Here is a 20412-nt window from a genome sequence, read left to right on the forward strand (position 1 = left end):
TCCAGTAACCCACATTGGACCCTTGTCTGTCAGCTGCTGCATCGTCTGCTCAGTGATACATGACAGATCCCACATGCCTTTGCCACTGATATGAATAACTTGCCCTCATCAGATGTCATTACAAAAAATAACAGCAGCCATACCTATGTCACTCTTTTCCACCGCTTAGGCATTCCGTAAGATTAGTAAAATCAAGAATGTTTTCTTAGTGGTGTTAAGGACCACTGGGTCTAAAATTAAATATAACAGTCAAGACTCAGAAGGCAGGTCTCAGTATTGAGCAACAAGGCTTTATTAGGCTAAATACGAGTTTTTACACTGGTTTACTGGTAAGGACTTGTGACTCGTAAGCAGGTGCCCTAAGGGGTAGGCAGTGGCAGGCAGGGCTCCCTGAAGGTGGCAGGCAGAGAAGCTGAGGCGTGAGAAATAGTGGCTGATGTCAGACAGGCAGAGTGAGTTGAGACGTGGCGGATGTACAGTAGTGAAGCTGAGTTTAGGCAGGCAGAGAGGAGCTGAGGTAACACCAGGGAGATGAGGCAGGACCAGAGCCAAGCAGTGGAGAGGAGATGCACAGGTGACTAGTGCCGATGAAGTGAAGTCATTGCCGCCTGAGACCAGGTAAGTCGAAGGCTGCATGTGGATAGGCGAGCCGAACTGTAACACACAGTGGGATTGGCTGGGATAGAGGGCACAGCCAGCGTAGCTGGTGGCTCAGGAACTTACAGGTAAGGTGAAGGAAATAGTAATGATGGCCGTCTGGCACCAATGCTCCAATACAAGCTTGTCATGAAAATTACATTATTAAATATGTTTTAAACTGTGTTTTAATCAATATATATTAATCACTATATGTTATTCAATGGATTTTAAACTTTCAGAACAGACCTGTGAGAAACTGCTTGTGTGAACTGAAGGACATGTTCTTTATCTTTGTTTTAGTACTCTGTGTGCTGTGATATATTCAACTACAGGGTGTCCCAGACTTAGAGGAGCCAGCCATAAACTGTGAACATGAACATACACCCAGCTTATTTAGTGTCTGAGGGGTTATCGGGGAAAAGCCTCTCAAATTCTATTTTGCTGTTTAAAATCTACTTTACAACTTGATTAACGCCTGGGTTGCGTCTTTAGGGAGTTCCCTTTTTCCTATATATTGTGATGTTTAGACTAAGCTCATTCAGACAACTCTGTATGCCTATGCTAACTTGTCTCCTTGCAAGTAAACCAATCTCTTATTGAAAGATTCCAGTGACTTTGTTGGTTCATTGAAAATTCTTTTGACAAAGCTTCAAACTCGAAGTAGCATTTTCCTTGAACCACTGCTTCGAAGCTTGCTTTGGTGCAGAAAGACACGTAACTGATGACGTCCGAAGCAGAAACTGCCCACATTTGTTTTCTCTTACAAAGCAATACCTACAGTGGTGTGAAAAAGTATTTGCCCCCTTACTGATTTCTTATCTTGTGGAGAAGGTGTCAGCAAGAAAAGAAACCGGCTCAGTCCAAAAACAGAAATTATTTTCTTGATAAAAATCTTTGAATCTCCATCCCATGTACATAATCACACCCTGCCCTAGTTACACAAGCACACCCTACCATCCTAGCACATCCTCCGTTTCCCCAAGCACACCTTCTCGCAAATACTACACTACACGTTTATAGAACCAATCAACCGATCAATCAATCTTTACAAAAATGTCTTTACATGATTCACACAAAGCCTAGTTACACCCATCATCACATAATTAAGACATTGTTTTGCTGCCTCCTATTTCACCACTAAATGTCAAATGAAGCTTTGAATGAATGAACCCATGTTCAATACAACTGATGAAGTAGGTCAATACTGGTTCGTTGCTTCATTTGCACATCACTAGGAGACATGTAAGTAGACAGTGACACACATCAAGATGGGCTGGAACAGGATACTCGGCCAGCATAGCTGGAGGACCAGGAACTCACAGATAAGTTGACTGAAGCTGGAGAGATCACAGTGTTGCAGGGAAAAGGCAAATCGGGAAACTGGGCAATGATGTTGAGTAGCAGAGATTCATTTTGTCAAAATCGAGAAGTGGAGCCAAAGTGTTTTGGAACAAACCTCAACATACTGGTAACCAGGAAGCTCCTGCTTGCTGGTTAAGTAGGAGCTGGTAAATGAACTGATTAGCGAGAGCTGCTTCAGCCACGCCGGAACCGCCATCTGCCTGCCAGGAGGAGAGAGAGAGAGGGAAGGAGAGAGCGAGCAGACCTAACCAGTGGTATGTAAGGGGATGGTTGCAACACTTTTTAAAGTTTTTAACTCACCCCTGTTGAAGATATGTACTGTATGTTAAAGGACCCAAATACAAACTCAGAAAAACTAGGATGTATAAACAGAACTTTAATATAATAAAAGGTTAATGGCAGAGATGTACAGTAAGTTAAACTAGTAATACAAAATATAAAACACAGGCTCAATGGAAACAGAGAACACAGCTATGGCTGGAAAACTATACAGCTATAACCGAAGATGCTCCATAAAGCAGGAAAGATACTGTAAGTGTCTTCTTAAAAACTAAGGACACTGTTATTGCAGGAAAATCCAGTTAATAGAAGGATAAAATTCTGGAAAGCAGGGAAATCAAGACCATTAAGGCATGGGGGGGGGATCACACCTAACAGATTCTGTGGCAGGCAACCAAAGAGCAGGGCAAAACCAATTCAGTCAGTGAAAATCAAGACAACCAGCAATAGGGCTACTGACCATGATGAGTGAGGCTGAATAATCCAGAGGAGAAAAAAGAACAAACTGGGATCTGACCTGAAAAGTGTCCAGTAAGAGTAAGATCAGGGAAAACAGGCAGGTGCCAATTTGTCATCTGATGGAAGGCTGCAACGACAACAAACTAGCGAAGTGAGAATGGAGAAGGCCTGTCTATGTATACTGGTGGTGATTACTCGGAAAGGAAACAGTTGAGGATAACTGGAGCTGGCTGGGGCAGGTAAAGCCTGAACAAAGCCCACAAACAAAACAGGAGTGTGGCTTTTGATTGTTAATTTTTACACCTTCGTGCATCTGATTTGGCATGATAATTCTAGATGGTGGCTCTCATCCTGTAAAGGCAATTGTCCTGGCTCTTTTCAAGTCTTTGTTTCATTTGGCTGGTTCTTTTCTTTTGGGTTGTAGTTGACTTCCTTTTGCTACAAGTGGGTAATAAAGGTGACACTGTCCTGGGGATGAAATTCCCCAGGGTGACATTGTTGGACACCAGTAAACACACTAGTTTGGTTTGGCCCCATTATTACATCTGCCACATATGCTGCATGTTTTTTCCCAAGGTGCCATTAGAGACACCACAATTAAGTATAAGGAGAACAGATTTGTTCCCGGTGTCTGGAAAGCCATCATGATTACATAGTCCATGTGTTTAGCCTGGAACCGATGAGAAGACGTTACCTACCCTTGCAAGCTTCTGTGGCAGGTTACTATAGACATTAATAAGCCTCAGGGCAGAAGTCAGCTACATACAGTAGGTCTGGGAATCACGAGGCTTCTGCTTCACCATTAAACAGTAAGAAGCCATATAAAATTTTGACTTTTTCCCCTTCAATCTCTAACACCTAGAAGGAGAGTGTAAAAGTAGCTTTTTATTTTCGTAGTGGTGGTAAAATGAATGGTATGAACAAAAACCAAATTGGTGGATACTGCTTAAATCAGTGCATAACTGACAAAATTTGTATCTGTACATGTGATTTGCTCAACCTATTGCAAGCTATGGGTTGGAGCCACCAGAGGCGGAAGAGTGCGGGGCTTAGGGGCCATAAATCAATCATTTCACACCTCCTTTGACAAGAGCTGCATTATAAATACCTGTGTCAAAGTACAAGTTTTCTTGCTTTTAAAAAAAGGCTTTTTTGCAGAATGTTTGCAGTGTTTCCTCAATGGCATAAAAATATAGCGTGCATGTGACTGGACCAGGTCCAAAGATGAAAATTCTTGTTGATTGGTCTAGACTTTAAAATTAACATCTGGCAGCAAAAGTATACGTACAGCTTCAACACTTCCAGTAACCACGTGATGTTACAGTAAGAAGGAAGCTGTCATTAAGTAAAATGTTTTAATTAGTATCTTTAATTCAGGCCAGTAAGGGTGTTATTGAAAAGGCAGAGGGGAAGACTTTAGGAAGAAGACAGGTATTGCCTTAGTGTATTCCTCTGCTTCAAGTTCTGATTAAACACCTGTTCTATTTTACCTAAGGCAAGCCAGTCTTACCCAACAATGTGAGGGCTGAACTGTACTCTTAACTAGAGTACCAGGGTAATAATGGGGAAAATGCTTTCTGGGCTGCAGAGGGATTTTCTGTTGTAATAGAACGGCTGAGTAGCAGTGCTGTATCCAGCTCACGGTTGTCCACCCCTCATGTCACTGTTCTGTGTTCTATTTATCTGTCCCTTTCCTCTGGGCTGCATTGTGCTTTCTAATAAGGCAGTAACCGCGTTCACATTAAAATTAGAGTGTAGATACCTGAACTGAGCCCGATCGGATGCATTTCTTACTCGAGGGCTCAGGCTGGGTTCAGACAGAAAAATGTGGCCTGATTCATGCTCTAATTGAAACACAACAGTGGTGTAACCAAACATTGTAATTTTATTATTTTAAAAAGTAACACAATCCCCATAGGGTTTCACATACACTACAACAACAGTAACACCAGTACTACACATCAAAGGGACTTTCAGGTATTACAGACATTTTTAAAATCCCTCTTTTTATTGTTTAAATTATTTGACTAGGCATGACAGATAAACATCATTTACAGGTATGACATACCGTCACCATTAGAAACAATGTTATTGTTGAACCTCCATTTTTATAAACCACTGCTGATGTTAAGGGAAGACATTTCATGGACTGTCAGTGTAGAACAGGGCTAGAAGGTTACAGGGGTGTGATGGGGTGGGGGTTAATCAAAGGCCACTGGGCCAGACAGTAGCAGGGAGGACTGAGGTGGGGGCCAGTGCAAACATCAGATGTGAGGGATGGAACCCATGATCTCCAACAGGCAGCGGACTACAGCCCTATTTTACTGCTGGAAAAAGAAACCCACTATAGCTGTGGAACAGGACCTAAAACCAGTGGTACAAATGCCACTGTGGCACTCAAATTTAATGATAAACCCAAGATTATTGGTATAATTTAGACCAAAACTACTGTATTTCCCTCTGCATGTTAATATAAAGACTAGAACTTCACTGAGAATCTAGACCTCCCCTTGTTTAGATGTCATTCTTTAGTCATACAATAGGAGACAAGGCCAAACAATGAGCACCTTGTCATGGACACGACAAGTATCCCAGTTATTATGAGTATCCTGGTGTTGATCATATTTGACATATTGTGTTTACGTGGAACACAGCAATCTGGTTATGCATATCCCCATATACATGATAACAACTAGTAACCTGGTTACTGATGAGTTCTAGGCAAAATCTTCCTCTTCAGCTGTCTCACCTTCTGTATTTATCGATATGAATATATTAGGTTTATAATTAGGAAAAGGTTTTTTATTTGTATTTAGACTGTATTTTTTTAGTTTTTAATGAAAACAACTGAGGATATATACATGCTGATGTTAATAACCATTATGCAACTTAATGCTACCAGGAGTTTATGAATCATCCACTGGAGGTGTCCGCTAGATAGAGAAAGCTGATGTCAGCTCCTCTGTCCTCTACAGTGGGAAGTGGACAGTGACCAAGTAGCCTATGTCATCCAATATTTTGAAGAACCTGAAAGTTACTGGACTAGACCCACTGCTTTTGTTTTGATGTTTGATCTTGTAGCAAATTTTCTTCAGGCTTTTCTATCATGATTTGACTTGTTCCACTACTAGCCAGGCTATGTGTTGAGAAACCAACTTAACCTTTTACTATAATAATGACATATGAGATTGGGTAGTGGGTAGTGGCAAGATGCAGAATAGAATATGTTGCAGTGGTAGAACCAGAAAGAGATAAAAATCCCAGCACAGCAATAGGTCAGAGAGTAGAAATCTACTCCACTGGTCACTTTATTATGTTACACTCAGCCATTTCACTATTTCTTTAATGGGATCAAAAGAGTATTTTAGTTCAATCCATAGTAGCAATAACTTTGGCTTAGTCATGAAAACACAGTAGGCTCTATTTTCCTGTCAGCGCAATTCCTGCTAAGCCTCAAAAGCAGTTGTTGCAATTTTCCTTGGGCACATGACTACTTTTTCCCTGCATATTAGTGTGTTTGGCATTTTCCTCCCACGAATAAAAGCAAGATGAGAGGAGAGGTGGGGGACTCAAGTCACATAACTTGAATTGAGTCAAACTTAAGTTACACCAGACTTGCTTGACTAATACGGGTAAAGGTCTCAACATGGCTTTGACTTGGTATTCATGATTTGAGGCTTGATTTTGACTTTAGAAAGCTGACTCAAAATTACTTCATTTTTACAAAGTTAAATATTTGCATTTTTCTAGATACTGAGAGGTATGTTTTGTTTCTGAAACATTATTGGGTGATTTCTAGTGCAATACACGCAAACCTGGCAACCTACCAGAATACAGCAGACCAGCAGAGGGCAACACAAAATGCAGCCATCCTGGAGGGGCCAAGTCCAAAAATAATAAAATTTAGATTCAAGGATTATGTTGTCAATGATGGTAGTAAAAGAAAACAATGGTATGCAAAATCTGCAGTACTAAAATCAGTGACACAACCAGGGGCGAAGCCAGACATTAAACATTTGGGGCTTAGCCCAAATCTAGGGGTTAAGTTTGGTTCTGACTAGTTAAGTACTGATACCAAGTTTAGATCGCTTCTCTGTACCCATGCCTATTTTTGATACAGGATTCTTGGTTAAATTAAAAGTATAGATTTTCATACAAACACTTTTTATGTTATGCAGATAGTAACACTAGGTTAATAGTTCTGTAATATGGTATTTCAGACTGGTGTACCCTATGTACACTACCAGTCAAAGGTTTGGGGCCACCTCTATTTTTCCAGTTGTCTTTATGAAATTTACACAGTTCAAGGTCAGTGTATAACTGTAAATGGTAAACAACTAAGAAGTAAATAGACACAGATAAAATAAATAAAACTAAAAATGTCCAGTAATAGGTTAACTTCCATCGTTGCTGCAGCAGTGGAAGTAAATGAAACCTTGAAAACAGATGCAAACTATTCCTACAGGTTTTTTGATGACTTACAACAACAAATTCTCTCTGTACAAAGGCAGTGCTGGAAAAGACCTTAGTACTAAACCCTCTAAACCATAATTTGGAAAAAGGCCATTAACAAAGGATGTCAGAGTTTTTCAGGATTTCATCCTGTAGCAGGATAATGAGCCACAAACACCTCTGGGCTGTGTAGAAGAAAAGAACAAGGCGGTCGGCTTCACATGATGGAATGGAAGCACAGTGTGCAGACTTTCCAGATGAAAAGTGAAAGCTAAGCAACCTACAAGACCTACAAGTACAACACATCGGTGGGAACCTCTGCAGCAGTGCAATCTATCCCAACAATGCTTGACTTTAGTTGTAGAAAGAATGACACAGGTGTGTGCAGCTGTGGGATTACACCGATAGCAACTGGGAACATGGAGGTGATCTAAAATGTTTGAGTATATAGATGGGATTTTCATCATAATTTTATTTATAGTTTTGGAAATAAATGAAAGTGTAATTAAAAATGCACTAAAGTTACCAAGTTAATCTCTGGCAGCCTTCAGAATACTGTTTTTAATTACAGCGCTCTCACCGCTGCGGCCCGGGTTCGAATCAGGGTTGCATTAGGAAGGGCATCTGGCGTAAAGCACGTGCCAAATGTCAACATGCGAGTCGTCAGTGTGACAATTCGCTGTGGTGACCCCTAAACGGGAAAAGCCGAAAGTGATTTTCTTTAATTACAGTTATACTGAATATTCAAATTTTTCTAATTTTCTTTTAAATCACACATTAAGTACAAAAATATCCAGTGTATTAGCAGAGTTGAGAGAGTGACGCATTAAGCAATCTGCAAATAAAAGCACCAAGCAAAGGGCCTGACAGGACAGATAACCAATATGATTTGATGTCTAATTTCATATAAATGTATTTTAAAAAGCGGTGATTAATAAATATCATTTTCACTATCTTACTAATCATGTTAGAGGCATCACTGACAGCAGGTAAAGTCAGTCAGACCTCACTGTACATCCTCACTTTCAAGTTTCACAAAGACATACCTTTGTTAAGGGGGTATATACGGCATCTGTTTTTGCACTTTATCATGATTTGATCCAGGTAAAGCCAACCGTAGATGGAGATAAAGTGGGCGACGCATCCAGTGGGTGTGTGTTCTGGTGGACTGCTATCACCATAAACTCAGTGATTACAATATAATTTTAGTGTAATACTTTAAAAATGAAAAATTTAGGTTAACCCTGAGACCCCCAAGCTCTGAGGAAATTATGCTATATATTTGCTGCTGGTTACAAGTTAAGAACATAACTGGTAGGAGAGGAAGATGTAGGGGAAAAAAATCTTTCCTCTCATATACATCCATGTTATGAGGGGCTGCACGACTTCCAGTTTTTGAGCCAATATTGTTGTTGTGAAAGTCAACTGGACGTCGACTAGTCAGCGATGATGTTATCCTGTTGTCATCAGAAAACCAGCTTTAATGGGTTCTCTGTGTCACTGGACCAGTTGAACTGGGTATCCTCCCAATGACCAGCTGGCAGTAGCGAGCAAACTGCTGGTGGCGCACCAGAACGAGGAGAAGAAGAGGTCAAAATACACTAGGACAAGCTTCATTAGAAGTGTTTAAAACATCATGATTTACTTTTATAAGAGAAAAGACTAAAGGTGGTGACAGTTTGATTCTGCATATGTGCATGGGATTTGTTTGCCCCTCCCTCGCTAGCCTGCCCTCTCAGCCATGTCCTGAGTGTTGCTGGAAACTGCGCCCGGTACTTTTTACTATGCAGATGGTGATCAGGCTACTGTTCCACCAGCTCACACTGTGGCTAATGACTTTTGGACAATTGGTTTGGTGACAATTTAACAGCTAATCAATCATGGCAATAGTGGAATTCCACCTGACTGGGAAGTCAGTTTGGAGTTTATCGGCGTTTCTTCAAGGTGCAGCTTGTCACTGTTAATGGCAAAAATGACTATTTGCTGCATCAACAGCCTTTGCTACATCAGGTAAGGCCCTTGGTAGTGAAAATCACACAGTCAGCGACCAGTCGACATCATGTTAGAAAGGTCGACTATGCAGTGAAGTCCACTAGTCGACCAGTCTGTGCTACCCCTAGTTATGACATCAGTGGCATCAAATTCTGCTCTTTAAAGGGGATGAGAGAAGCCGGTCTGACTGGACATACAGTAACTAAAGTCAGCCTTGACTCCACCTGTTCATGATGCATTCCCTCCACTAATAATGTATTTTGCCTCTCCTTTACAATGCGCCCGGTAAGCCCAGCTGTGCACAAAACTGCACTGCACTTGTGGTCATGAAAATCGCAGAACATGGCTGGACACACCCATATGCCCGCTGCGCCTGGAATTTAGAGACAAGTTTACTGCTGTGCCCTAATTCAGGAAAATAGAGCCGTGTTTGCTGGTGGGAAGCCACTGAGTAGGATTTTTTTTTTTTAAGTCTACTATACATCAGTTCAGTTAACTCAAAGTGAAAGTGACAAGTGTCCTAATATACATCGTTTCATGTCACAGAGTAAGGTGTACTTCTAAAATGGTAATCGCATCATCCAATTCAGCTTGTGTTTTAGTGATTCTGCATTGTCTGCAGTTATAATCTGTATTATGTTAAAAGGCTAGGTGTTTTTTTGGTAAACTTGTACCTTTCTAAAACAGTCTGATAATCACACCCAGCTCATGGTGACTGGACAGGTGTGTGAAGGTGAGAAAGGATTTGAACTTCTCACTCAGTTTCATTTCATTTGAACAACTGAATGCAACACAATTAATGTCTCTTGAGGACAGATTTCCTGAAAATGTGCATCATCAACACAATTCATTATGCTAAGACTACAAAGACTGAATTTTTGGGGAGACTGGAGGCAGTGGGATGCAGCAGGAGGAGGATATGATGGCCTTCCAGTGTGGACATTGAGAGCACACTTCAGCGCAGGCATAGCAATTCAAAACAGGTGGAAATATTGACTGTAGACATGATGAGACAATGCACCATATATACTAGTTCGTTTCAAGCGTACTGATCCCCTTAAGGCTAATTAACAGTGTGCGTACCCTCAGTGAATCAGATATTTACTGTGGGCCTCACCACAGTGGGCTAGCTTGCATTGTTACTTCAACACCATCTGGGTTGAAGTCCCTTTCTAGGATCCAGACAGAGGTTCACTCTGAAGAGGAAGTCATGTACAACTAGAGGCAAATAATGAAGAGGACGAGGAGTGGGAGGGTGGGGGTACATGCCATGATGTTCCATTAGAAAAAATCTTGTTAGTAAAGATAGGGAACAACATGGAGTCCAGCACTTTGATGTTTAGTGTGCTTGTGTGTCTGTGTGCGTGTATATATATATATATATATACACAAACTCACAACCACAATTTCCATATTTACTGCTGGGTGAGAAAAGGAAAAGGAGGGGACGGCGTGTGTGTGTAGACATTCACAGATTAGAGGCTGATGACGGTGTAATAACAGAAAAGACAGGTGGTGTTTTTGCTGCTGTGGAGGTAGTTGTAGAGGAATCTATAGGACTAGGATTTTTCAAGATAGGTAGATCCAGCTCAGCATAGGTCTGGTTTTATTATTTAAAACCAGCACATTTCAAACGTAGGTCTTATTTTACATCTCCCTGTGCCATAGTCAGTGGTCACCCCTATGTCTGCTCGTGCATCCGTCTATTCAGTGTGGAATCCCAGGTTCACCCGAATTCTTTATAAATGGGATTAAATGAATATTGCCAACAGTATCCAGGTATCCGATTTTACAAGTTTAAGCAGCCATTTAATAATATATTCCATCTATATCATCACTCTTTTATTAGGATGATAATCATGGCTTTCACTAACCATAATATATCTTAGCACCAGGAGTGAAAGTGGCTCAGGGTTATGATACAAACAGTTTGAAGAAAATCTCAGGTAGTCATGACAGAAATGTAAATGAATGGTAAATCAGTTGGGTATAAATAAAGAAATGGTGAAAAAAAAAAATTAAAATTCCTGCTTGTTCTGTATAAAACTGGTGTAGATCACATTCTCTGTTGGATGCTGGATGTTGAGTGCCAGTACATCTGTTCCCGATGCAACAAAATTTATACTTTTAATTTCAAATTCACTATAGATGTGCTGAAAATGCCCAATGATTTTTGCTGGTTAAAATCTTGCTTTTGAGCAGCTCTTATCTATGAAACTCAACAGGAATGTGACCGTAACCCTTCATGTCCACTGGATGCAGTGTTGCGTCTTCAAGCAGTTTGACACTCACACCTTCCGTGTTTTTTGTTCTTACTGCTTTAAGTGTTTACTGGAATGAAGGTGCCACGGTCCTTTCACTTCGGTTGGAATGGATATAAGTAACACATGGTGAAAATTGTCATATAAAAACAAAACCACAATTTTCTCAGTTTTTGTGTTCTTTTTCTGGTTTTACTGATGACCTTCTGGCTCCCTTGCTATGTGTTACTCCCTTCCACCCCCTGAGTACTGTTGGCGGTTATTCTGCTAAACTAATACAAATAAACAAAATGTGAATATAACAAGTACCTACTAACGTCTCTACACCTTGTTAATAACAGCATTAATTCAACTTTATCACACATCTATATGTTTCTTAACTATCAAAGATGCCTAATGTTACAGCAGATGCGCTCCTGTGCGCCAGGCTTTAATCACTAATATCTAAAAATCTTAGTGGGTTTGTGTGTGGCAAAGTGGAAATTGTATATCTTGTGCCAAATTAACTACCTGAGCAGAGAGCATAATACATTTATATTTTAGCAGGACTCTAGGGTCTCTGGTTGCCAGTATGCCACCTATTACAGGCCAAAATGTGGCAAGTAGGATCTCAGTCACTTATATATGTTCTATCTATGTGGAATCACAGTCAGTAAAAAGTGCTTTATGTCATTAAATATTAATTTCAACTGTCAATAAATGTAAATATTTACACCCTATAATCAAATTTATTTGTATTGTGTAAGGTACTGTCATGTATATACTGTACACAGCCTTTTAATCAAGCTTTTCTAATACCTTTAACATCTATTTTCCCCTAGTTTATTTCAAATAGTTGTTTTTCTGCTTTCTTCCCTCTCAGCCCCTTTCTGTGCTGCTGTAACACAGGAATGACCCCTCAGGGAGCAATAGCATTATGTTGCTTCATCCAGTGAACATGAGAGGTAACATAAAAAAAATGAGAAAAAGTGGAAGATCTACACAGTCTGCAATCAATAACCTCATTCTGGAGCTGCATTTCAGGTTGTCCATATATGCACTCCCACCTAGAGGACATTGCTAAAGGTGGCTAAAAACTAGCAACAGTATTCATGCAGTTCAAATGGGCACCGTGGCATCCAACAGACAGAACCACTCACATTCATTCTAAAGAGGGTGTTAGGGTAAAAACAGCCCTAGTTAAAGGTTACTCAGTTGCCTGTCTACCCACTTCACGTTGGAGTTGCAATTTGGAGGGTCGAGGCTATTGTCATTTCCTGTGGTGTTGCACCTTACACCGTGTGTGCAAGTGATTAATCTAAAAGAAGAGCTTGTTCAGTGGGTGTGTGTTCTGATTAGTATACTATACAGTATACTGTATAGTACACAGTTGTTAGCAGAGCAGCATGTCTTCACTGTGTAATACCAGGACACACTGCTAGAGGGAGATGTACTGATTTGGAGCAGCTGGAATGGGAGTGGAAAGAACATGACCTGAGATTACAGATTTTACAAACATAACCCACACACACACCCACCCGCACACGCAAGTGAAGTAACACAACAGCAGTGTAAAGACAAGAGGCTGTAGATTGACATGGTCAGTTTGCCCAGTGGCCTGGTGTGTGTGTGTGTGTGTGTGTGTGTGTGTGTGTGTGTGTGTGTGTGTGTGTACTGCTATAGTTCCACAGTGGGCCTGTGGCAGCTCCACTGTTCAGTCAGGCTTTCAGTCTAAAGGTGTAACAGTCCTTGGGGGTCACATCTGTAGTTTCTGGCCCCCGTCTATTGGCTTTCAGCACCACATCCAACCCTTAGTTCTGCCTCTAGACGCTGGTGATTGATGCAAGGCAGGTGCTAGGCTTCTGGAGTTTTTCTGGTTGGGTACCAGCAGGTTCTGGGATGGCACGGAATGAGAAGGGCGGACCATTGCCGGTAGTGAAGCCAAGGTGGCCGGGGCTCAGCGCCAGGTTCTGCCGACGGTTACTCTCTACTATAGAAGAGGTGTTAGACGCTAGGCTCTCCCTTGTTCTGCAGAGAGACAGAGACAAACAATGACAAATGATACAATCACAGCATCACTAGGATGCCAGGAAATGTGTAAAGCTTCCACTTCTGTTGCAGGCAAACACAAAAATGAATAACAGGGTTACAAACATTCACTTCATACAGAGTTGGGGTGGAAAAGGCCCTCACATGATCATCACAATAGCCAAAAGCCAGCATTTGTGACAAATGATGGAACTGGGGCCGACTGCCTAGAACTATCATGGCACACCAACCTCTTCAGCAGTCCAGGCAATTCCTTTCTCTGAGCTATATGGAAAGTGGTGTCTTATGGAGTTTCCTAAGTGCTACGAAAATGTATTAACTTCCCATCTCCCTCTGTTATTACAGGTTAATTTTGCGGTGTCCATTAGAAGCAATTAACTACCTACCTTATTCACCATCACCCTTTTCCAGTAATTGCACTAAGTTTCAAATTATTTTACACAGATAAATGCTATTCCACCTAGTAGAACCAGGCTATTATCCAATTACTCTGATGTCAGCATAACTCTTACCTGGTGCCCAACCAACCTAACCTTTATGTGTTCCATAGTTGGATTAATAAAGTCAGCCTAAACCTAAGGCTATTTGCTTTGCTCCAACATACATCACCAAAAGCGTGCTCTAAATTCTTATTACTGATTGCTTTTACTTTGATTAAACATTTACCAAATTATAATTTTGCTTAGTTTATAGTGATATTATATGCATATTATCTAGGCAAAGTGATCTCATCAAACTATCCCATTCACTGCTGCTAAGTGCACTAACACACAATACTTTACTTTGTAAAACATTGTGTCAATGCAGCAATCACCTGCACTGACTGTACCTGAATATTTTTTTACTTATTGCTGTAATAATAACAGCTGTTCTTTTTGTACAGTTTTTGTGTAGCCTGTTTTATGTACTGTATAGCTGTATTTTAAAACCCACTGTTTCTGAGATCTGCCAACAAACTTTCATTTGCCATTTGACACCGCACCTGTCAGTGAGGGCACAACACACAGTGTTGTCATGATATTGGAATTTCTAACTTCAATATCGTGGGGAAAACTTGACGTCCATATAGGGACATAAAATTTCACATTTTATTTAAAAGATAAGCATAACAAGGCTATAACATGACAATGAGGCACAACTTTCTTTTCTTGGCCAGTAGCAGAGAACAGCAGAATGACTGTAGACCTTGGGCGTAATCTCCACAGGGGACACATCTCCGGAAAATATGAAAAAATGGAAAATTGTCCCTCTGATATTTGTCATGACCAGTCCTCAAAAGCCCACTAAAGGCATAAGAAAATGTGTTCTCCACTCACAAGTGCTAAAATGACTCCAAACATACTCAATGTTCACTGAACTCCTCCTGCTTCATTTAGTTTACATGTCAACCAGCAACAGTGAACACATCCAGCTGTGCACGGGGCTTGCAACTGGTCAGCACATGCCAAAGTTTGGCCATCTTGTGCCCTGCTTTTGCTTTGTAGACCTATAGCTGATCACTCGCAGGTACACAGGTAAAACAATCTCTTTACATCACAGCATCACTTAATGTATGATAAATGTAAAGTGGGTTTCTGCTGCTGATCGTTGCCTCTGGTATCTGTCTCCACAGTCCCCTGCAGAATTTGGGCCCTAGTTTGTCAGTCTGGATGAGCTGAGTTTCATTCAGTTGGTAACTTGTCTTTTACAAACAGGATCTGTATTCCACACTAAACAGTGTCACTCTGAACCATCCATGTTATCAATGTTTTTTTGGACAAAACACAAACATTCAAGGGTGCAAATTCTGTGCACTGGAGCACACATTATGTGTGATGCATGGTCAGTATCAGTAGCCTACAAGTATTAACAGTAGTATTAGCACCTATTGTTAGCACTGCTCTGTTGCATTGCTAAACAATAGGGCCATTTTCTTTACCAATCAAAACTGGTCACGGAGGTTCTGCACTTGTCATCTGTAATGATCTAACACCATAGCAAAACCTGCAATATATAACGGTCTGTTATCTTAAAATTCAGCCAAAGATGAGTAACAAGGCAGACAGCACTGTGAGAGGAGATGGGGCTGTAGCGGCGTGTGTGTAAATTAGCTGTTGGTGAGAAGAGAGAACAAGAAAACGCAGCTGGTATCAGTGTATCGGTACTACAGAAAATAAGTATTGAAACTTTTCCAAATTTTCATAATCAATGTGTAACAAAAAAAAAATCATATTTTGACAACCTAAGTAACAAAATGATAATTCATACAGTGCCTTGCAAAAGTATTCGGCCCCCTTGAACTTTGCGACCTTTTGCCACATTTCAGGCTTCAAACATAAAGATATAAAACTGTAATTTTTTGTGAAGAATCAACAACAAGTGGGACACAATCATGAAGTGGAACGAAATTTATTGGATATTTCAAACTTTTTTAACAAATAAAAAACTGAAAAATTGGCCGTGCAAAATTATTCAGCCCCCTTAAGTTAATACTTTGTAGCACCACCTTTTGCTGCGATTACAGCTGTAAGTCACTTGGGGTATGTCTCTATCAGTTTTGCACATCAAGAGACTTAAATTTTGCCCATTCCTCCTTGCAAAACAGCTCGAGCTCAGTGAGGTTGGATGGAGAGCATTTGTGAACAGACTGCAAATCTACCAAGACCTGGCCGTCCCTCTAAACTTTCAGCTCATACAAGGAGAAGACTGATCAGAGATGCAGCCAAGAGGCCCATGATCACTCTGGATGAACTGCAGAGATCTACAGCTGAGGTGGGAGACTCTGTCCATAGGACAACAATCAGTCGTATACTGCACAAATCTGGCCTTTATGGAAGAGTGGCAAGAAGAAAGCCATTTCTTAAAGATATCCATAAAAAGTGTCGTTTAAAGTTTGCCACAAGCCACCTGGGAGACACACCAAACATGTGGAAGAAGGTGCTCTGGTCAGATGAAACCAAAATCGAACTTTTTGGCAACAATGCAAAATGTTATGTTTGGCGTAAAAGCAACACAGCTCATTACCCTGAACACACCATCCCCACTGTCAAACATGGTGGTGGCAGCATCATGGTTTGGGCCTGCTTTTCTTCAGCAGGGACCGGGAAGATGGTTAAAATTGATGGGAAGATGGATGGAGCCAAATACAGGACCATTTTGGAAGGAAACCTGATGGAGTCTGCAAAAGACCTGAGACTGGGACGGAGATTTGTCTTCCAACAAGACAATGATCCAAAACATAAAGCAAAATCTACAATGGAATGGTTCACAAATAAACATATCCAGGTGTTAGAATGGCCAAGTCAAAGTCCAGACCTGAATCCAATCGAGAATCTGTGGAAAGAACTGAAAACTGCTGTTCACAAACGCTCTCTATCCAACCTCACTGAGCTCGAGCTGTTTTGCAAGGAGGAATGGGCAAAAATTTCCGTCTCTCGATGTGCAAAACTGATAGAGACATACCCCAAGTGACTTACAGCTGTAATCGCAGCAAAAGGTGGCGCTACAAAGTATTAACTTAAGGGGGCTGAATAATTTTGCACGCCCAATTTTTCAGTTTTTTTATTTGTTAAAAAAGTTTGACATATCCAATAAATTTCGTTCCACTTCATGATTGTGTCCCACTTGTTGTTGATTCTTCACAAAAAATTACAGTTTTATATCTTTATGTTTGAAGCCTGAAATGTGGCAAAAGGTCGCAAAGTTCAAGGGGGCCGAATACTTTCGCAAGGCACTGTAAGTGTCAGACATCTCCATTTACTGGTTATTGTAGTATTAACTATTGAGTGTTTGCTATACTGTAAAGCAAAACTATTTACTCAGTGAATGATTTCAGATACAGCCTTTAGTTGTAGTCATTTTCAAATGCAGTTATTTACAAATGCTGAAAGCAAGACCAAATTAGATTTAATAAGAGATTCAAAAATATTTTCATCTGATAAATCAGTTTAATTCAATATATTATATTGAATGCTAACTTAGAAATCGGACTGACAATCTGTCCTATTTTGAAAAACTGCTGATAATACCTGCATTTGTCACCTGCAGTCAACCACGTGTGCCAGTAGGGCTAAAAGATCAGCTTTCAATAAAGCTAAAGAGAAAATAATAAAAACATAAATTCAAGCTTAAATATGCTGTACTACCTTCTACAAACAATCTAATAATGCAGTCAACTTTGATTTGATTTGAAAATTACAGTAATAAATGTATCTGTATAGTATTGTAAGTGGTATAAAATGCATTCATGTATTTGCATGTTCTCACCGTGGTGAGTTGAATCCACTGTCGACGGTGACAGAGCTGGAGTCCATACTGTCCAGTCTAGCAGAGTGGGCTGATTGCTGGTTCTCATTAGGCTCTGCAAGGTTCTCTTTAGCACCAGGGAAGGTGAGGGTTCTTTCAAACCTCCTCTGTAGCTCCCTCTCCTTCTCCCTCTCCAACAGCCACTGCATAGTCCCTGCTCTGCCTCCTCTCATCCCTATAATGCCGCCTCCACTCTTCTCGTCTTCTCCTCGACTTTTGGTCCCACCCTCCTCAAGTTCATCATCGTCGGAGACATTATAGTAATCAAAGGAGACCTCTGCAGCGCTGGTAGTGGGTTCAGTCCCTTGTGGGGTGGCAGACGGTGTGGCAATGAGAGGTTTAGGAGCATCAAAGGCCTCCTGGGAATCAAGTGCATCACATGATGAGGACAAAGTTGAGGAGGTGAGGGCAGGGGGCTTTCTCAGGGAGCTGTAGCCAGGCAAAGAGAGGCTAGGAAGAGGCTTGAAGAGTGTGTCTTTACTAAAGATCTCCTTACGTTTCTCTTGGCCAGAGGACGCACTGTGGGGTGTTCGTCCATTAGGAAGGGCTGGATCAGGGATAGGGAGAGGTATTGGGGGCAAGCTGCCACCCTTAGGCCCCACCTTTGACAAATCCTCCTTATTTTCTAGGGAATGGGGTGTCTGTCTGTCTGCTTGCCTGTCAGTGCTGCCTAGTTTTAATCCATCATGGCTACTTTTGGAAAGAGTTCCCAGGGGGTTTGCTGCTGTGAGAACAGCCTCAGAGGAACTGGAGCACTGGAAGTAATCATCCGGAGGGACAGAGGGGAGTGGTTTGGGTGAGTATGTTGGCAGGCTGTCCCTGCTCTTACTTTTCTCTAAACTCCTGCCACCATCCAGCCCCAGAGAATCACCAGGCAGCTTTGCTGAGGGGGGTGTTGCACGACAGTAGTGAGAAGAGCTCTGATTGGCTCGCAGTGTCCCATCGTCAGTGTAATAACGACTCCGGTCATCATAATAATCAGGTGGTCCAATTATCCCAGCTCCAAGTGGTCCTTTAGAATTGTCCATGGATCTGGAACGCTCCTTAGCCTTGTCACTGCGTTCGTTCCGGGACTTCCTCTCCTGGGTGTGGGAGTGTGAGCGGTGAACTTTGGAGTGGTGGGCTGATGGGCCATGGCTTGGCTCGGGGAAAGGCATTTCCGTTCGACGTTTGGCAAGCTCTCCAGACACATCCCACTCTGGCGTGACAGGCAGATGGGAGGAGTCAAGGATGTTAGGGTTGCTGTGTGCCAGGTGAAGCCGGGCTCGCTGCCGTTCCACGGCCAGGGCATGTTCCCTCGGTGACCGAGCCAGTGAGGATGAGTAGGCTCTATAGTCCCTGTTGGCCAGCTCCAGGTGGGAACCGTCACTTGGCTCACCACGGGATGCCCTCGTCTTGCTATGTGAGCGGCTGAATTTAGTCTGAGACTGTTTCCTGTGTCTGCCCCCACTTCTCCTACTCCTAGAACTCTGATTGGCTGAGGATGTTTTGCTCCTTTGAGTACGCTCTTCTTCGAGACGCTTCATGACTGCTGTATGCCGTGCAAGGTTCTCCACGGTGAGGTCAGGGTTAATCCTGCGGATGATCTCCATTTCTACGTGGCGAGGCAGCTGGCTGGGTGCCTCCTCATCACGGAGTGGCCACTCCTCAGGGGGGAACTGTGCAGAGAAGGTCGCCAACTGTTTGGCCTTATCCTTCTTAAAGCTCAAACGAAACAGCTTCAAGCCAAACTTACGACTTCCTGTACCACTTCCTGCACCAGCTTGTTTCTCTATCTCTCCAGTTCCTCCTGTAGCTCCTAACCCTCCTCCCCCACCACCACCTCCTCCTCCTCGGTGCTTGGTTAGTGTGTCCGTCTTGAAGGGAAACCCAAGGCTGCTACGACTCTTTTCTGTGTTGCCTCCTGTTTGCTGAGGAGGGGTTTGTGGGGAGTGTGGGGATGAATACGCTTCCCGGTGGTCTTTGGGGGATCGGCGCTGCAGGGTAGTGTGGTGGCTCGGGGGATCGTCTCCACGGTAACTGTTGTTGTAAAAAGAATCCCCACCTCCTCCAACTCCCCCACTGTGATTTTGGCTGGATTTCGGGTGTGTTCGATCTCGCACACCACCAGAGGTGGAAGGTGTAATGGTGCCAGAGAGAGGGGATGTGCACTGTGTCTGCTGATGCTGTTGTTGGTTCTGATGTTGCTGCTGTTGGTGTCGGTCAGCAGATCGCTCGTCTAAGTGGTACCACTTGGAGCTTGTCCGAATTAGACTTGGCGTGATAAAGTATGTCTGAGGGGTTACAATAAAAAATCCGTCGGGTGTTGGGTAGATTTTCCGCTCACGAACCAGCATGCTTAGGGTGTGGTGCAGAACCTCCTCTGTTGGCGTGGGAACACCTGAGCAAAACCAAAGACAAGGAGCAGTTAGAGTAGGGACATTTCACACAGGTCAGTGGGGCTAACTACAGTATAAGGAATCATACTCAAATGTTTTAATGAAATTGAATGAATGAGAAAGGTATGACTGTGTAGAATCCAAAATCTATGTGAACTATACACTTGGTTTTTGCATTCAACTATAGAGAACTAGCAAATCTAAGTGTCTTGCCCAAGGACACTTTGGCATGTGGACTGCAGACACCAAGATTGGAACCTTCAACCTTCCGCTTGGGA

General features: G+C 42.1%; 1 protein-coding gene across 2 annotated transcripts in view; it reads right to left on the reverse strand.

Moving 5' to 3' along the window:
- Positions 1-11193: 11193 nt before the first annotated feature.
- LOC109966427 (storkhead-box protein 2-like) overlaps positions 11194-20412 on the reverse strand; it is a 64420-nt gene continuing 55201 nt past the window's right edge. For both annotated transcript variants that reach the window (XM_020611251.1, XM_020611252.1), the window contains exons 3-4: positions 17718-20136; positions 11194-13451 (exon numbers count right to left, since the gene is read on the reverse strand). In XM_020611251.1, the coding sequence (XP_020466907.1) occupies positions 13247-13451; positions 17718-20136 (2624 nt within the window). In that variant the 3' untranslated portion in view covers positions 11194-13246. The remainder of the gene's footprint in view (positions 13452-17717; positions 20137-20412) is intronic.

The sequence above is a fragment of the Monopterus albus genome, unplaced genomic scaffold, assembly GCF_001952655.1.
Source record: "Monopterus albus unplaced genomic scaffold, M_albus_1.0 scaffold111.1, whole genome shotgun sequence".
NCBI lineage: Eukaryota > Metazoa > Chordata > Actinopteri > Synbranchiformes > Synbranchidae > Monopterus > Monopterus albus.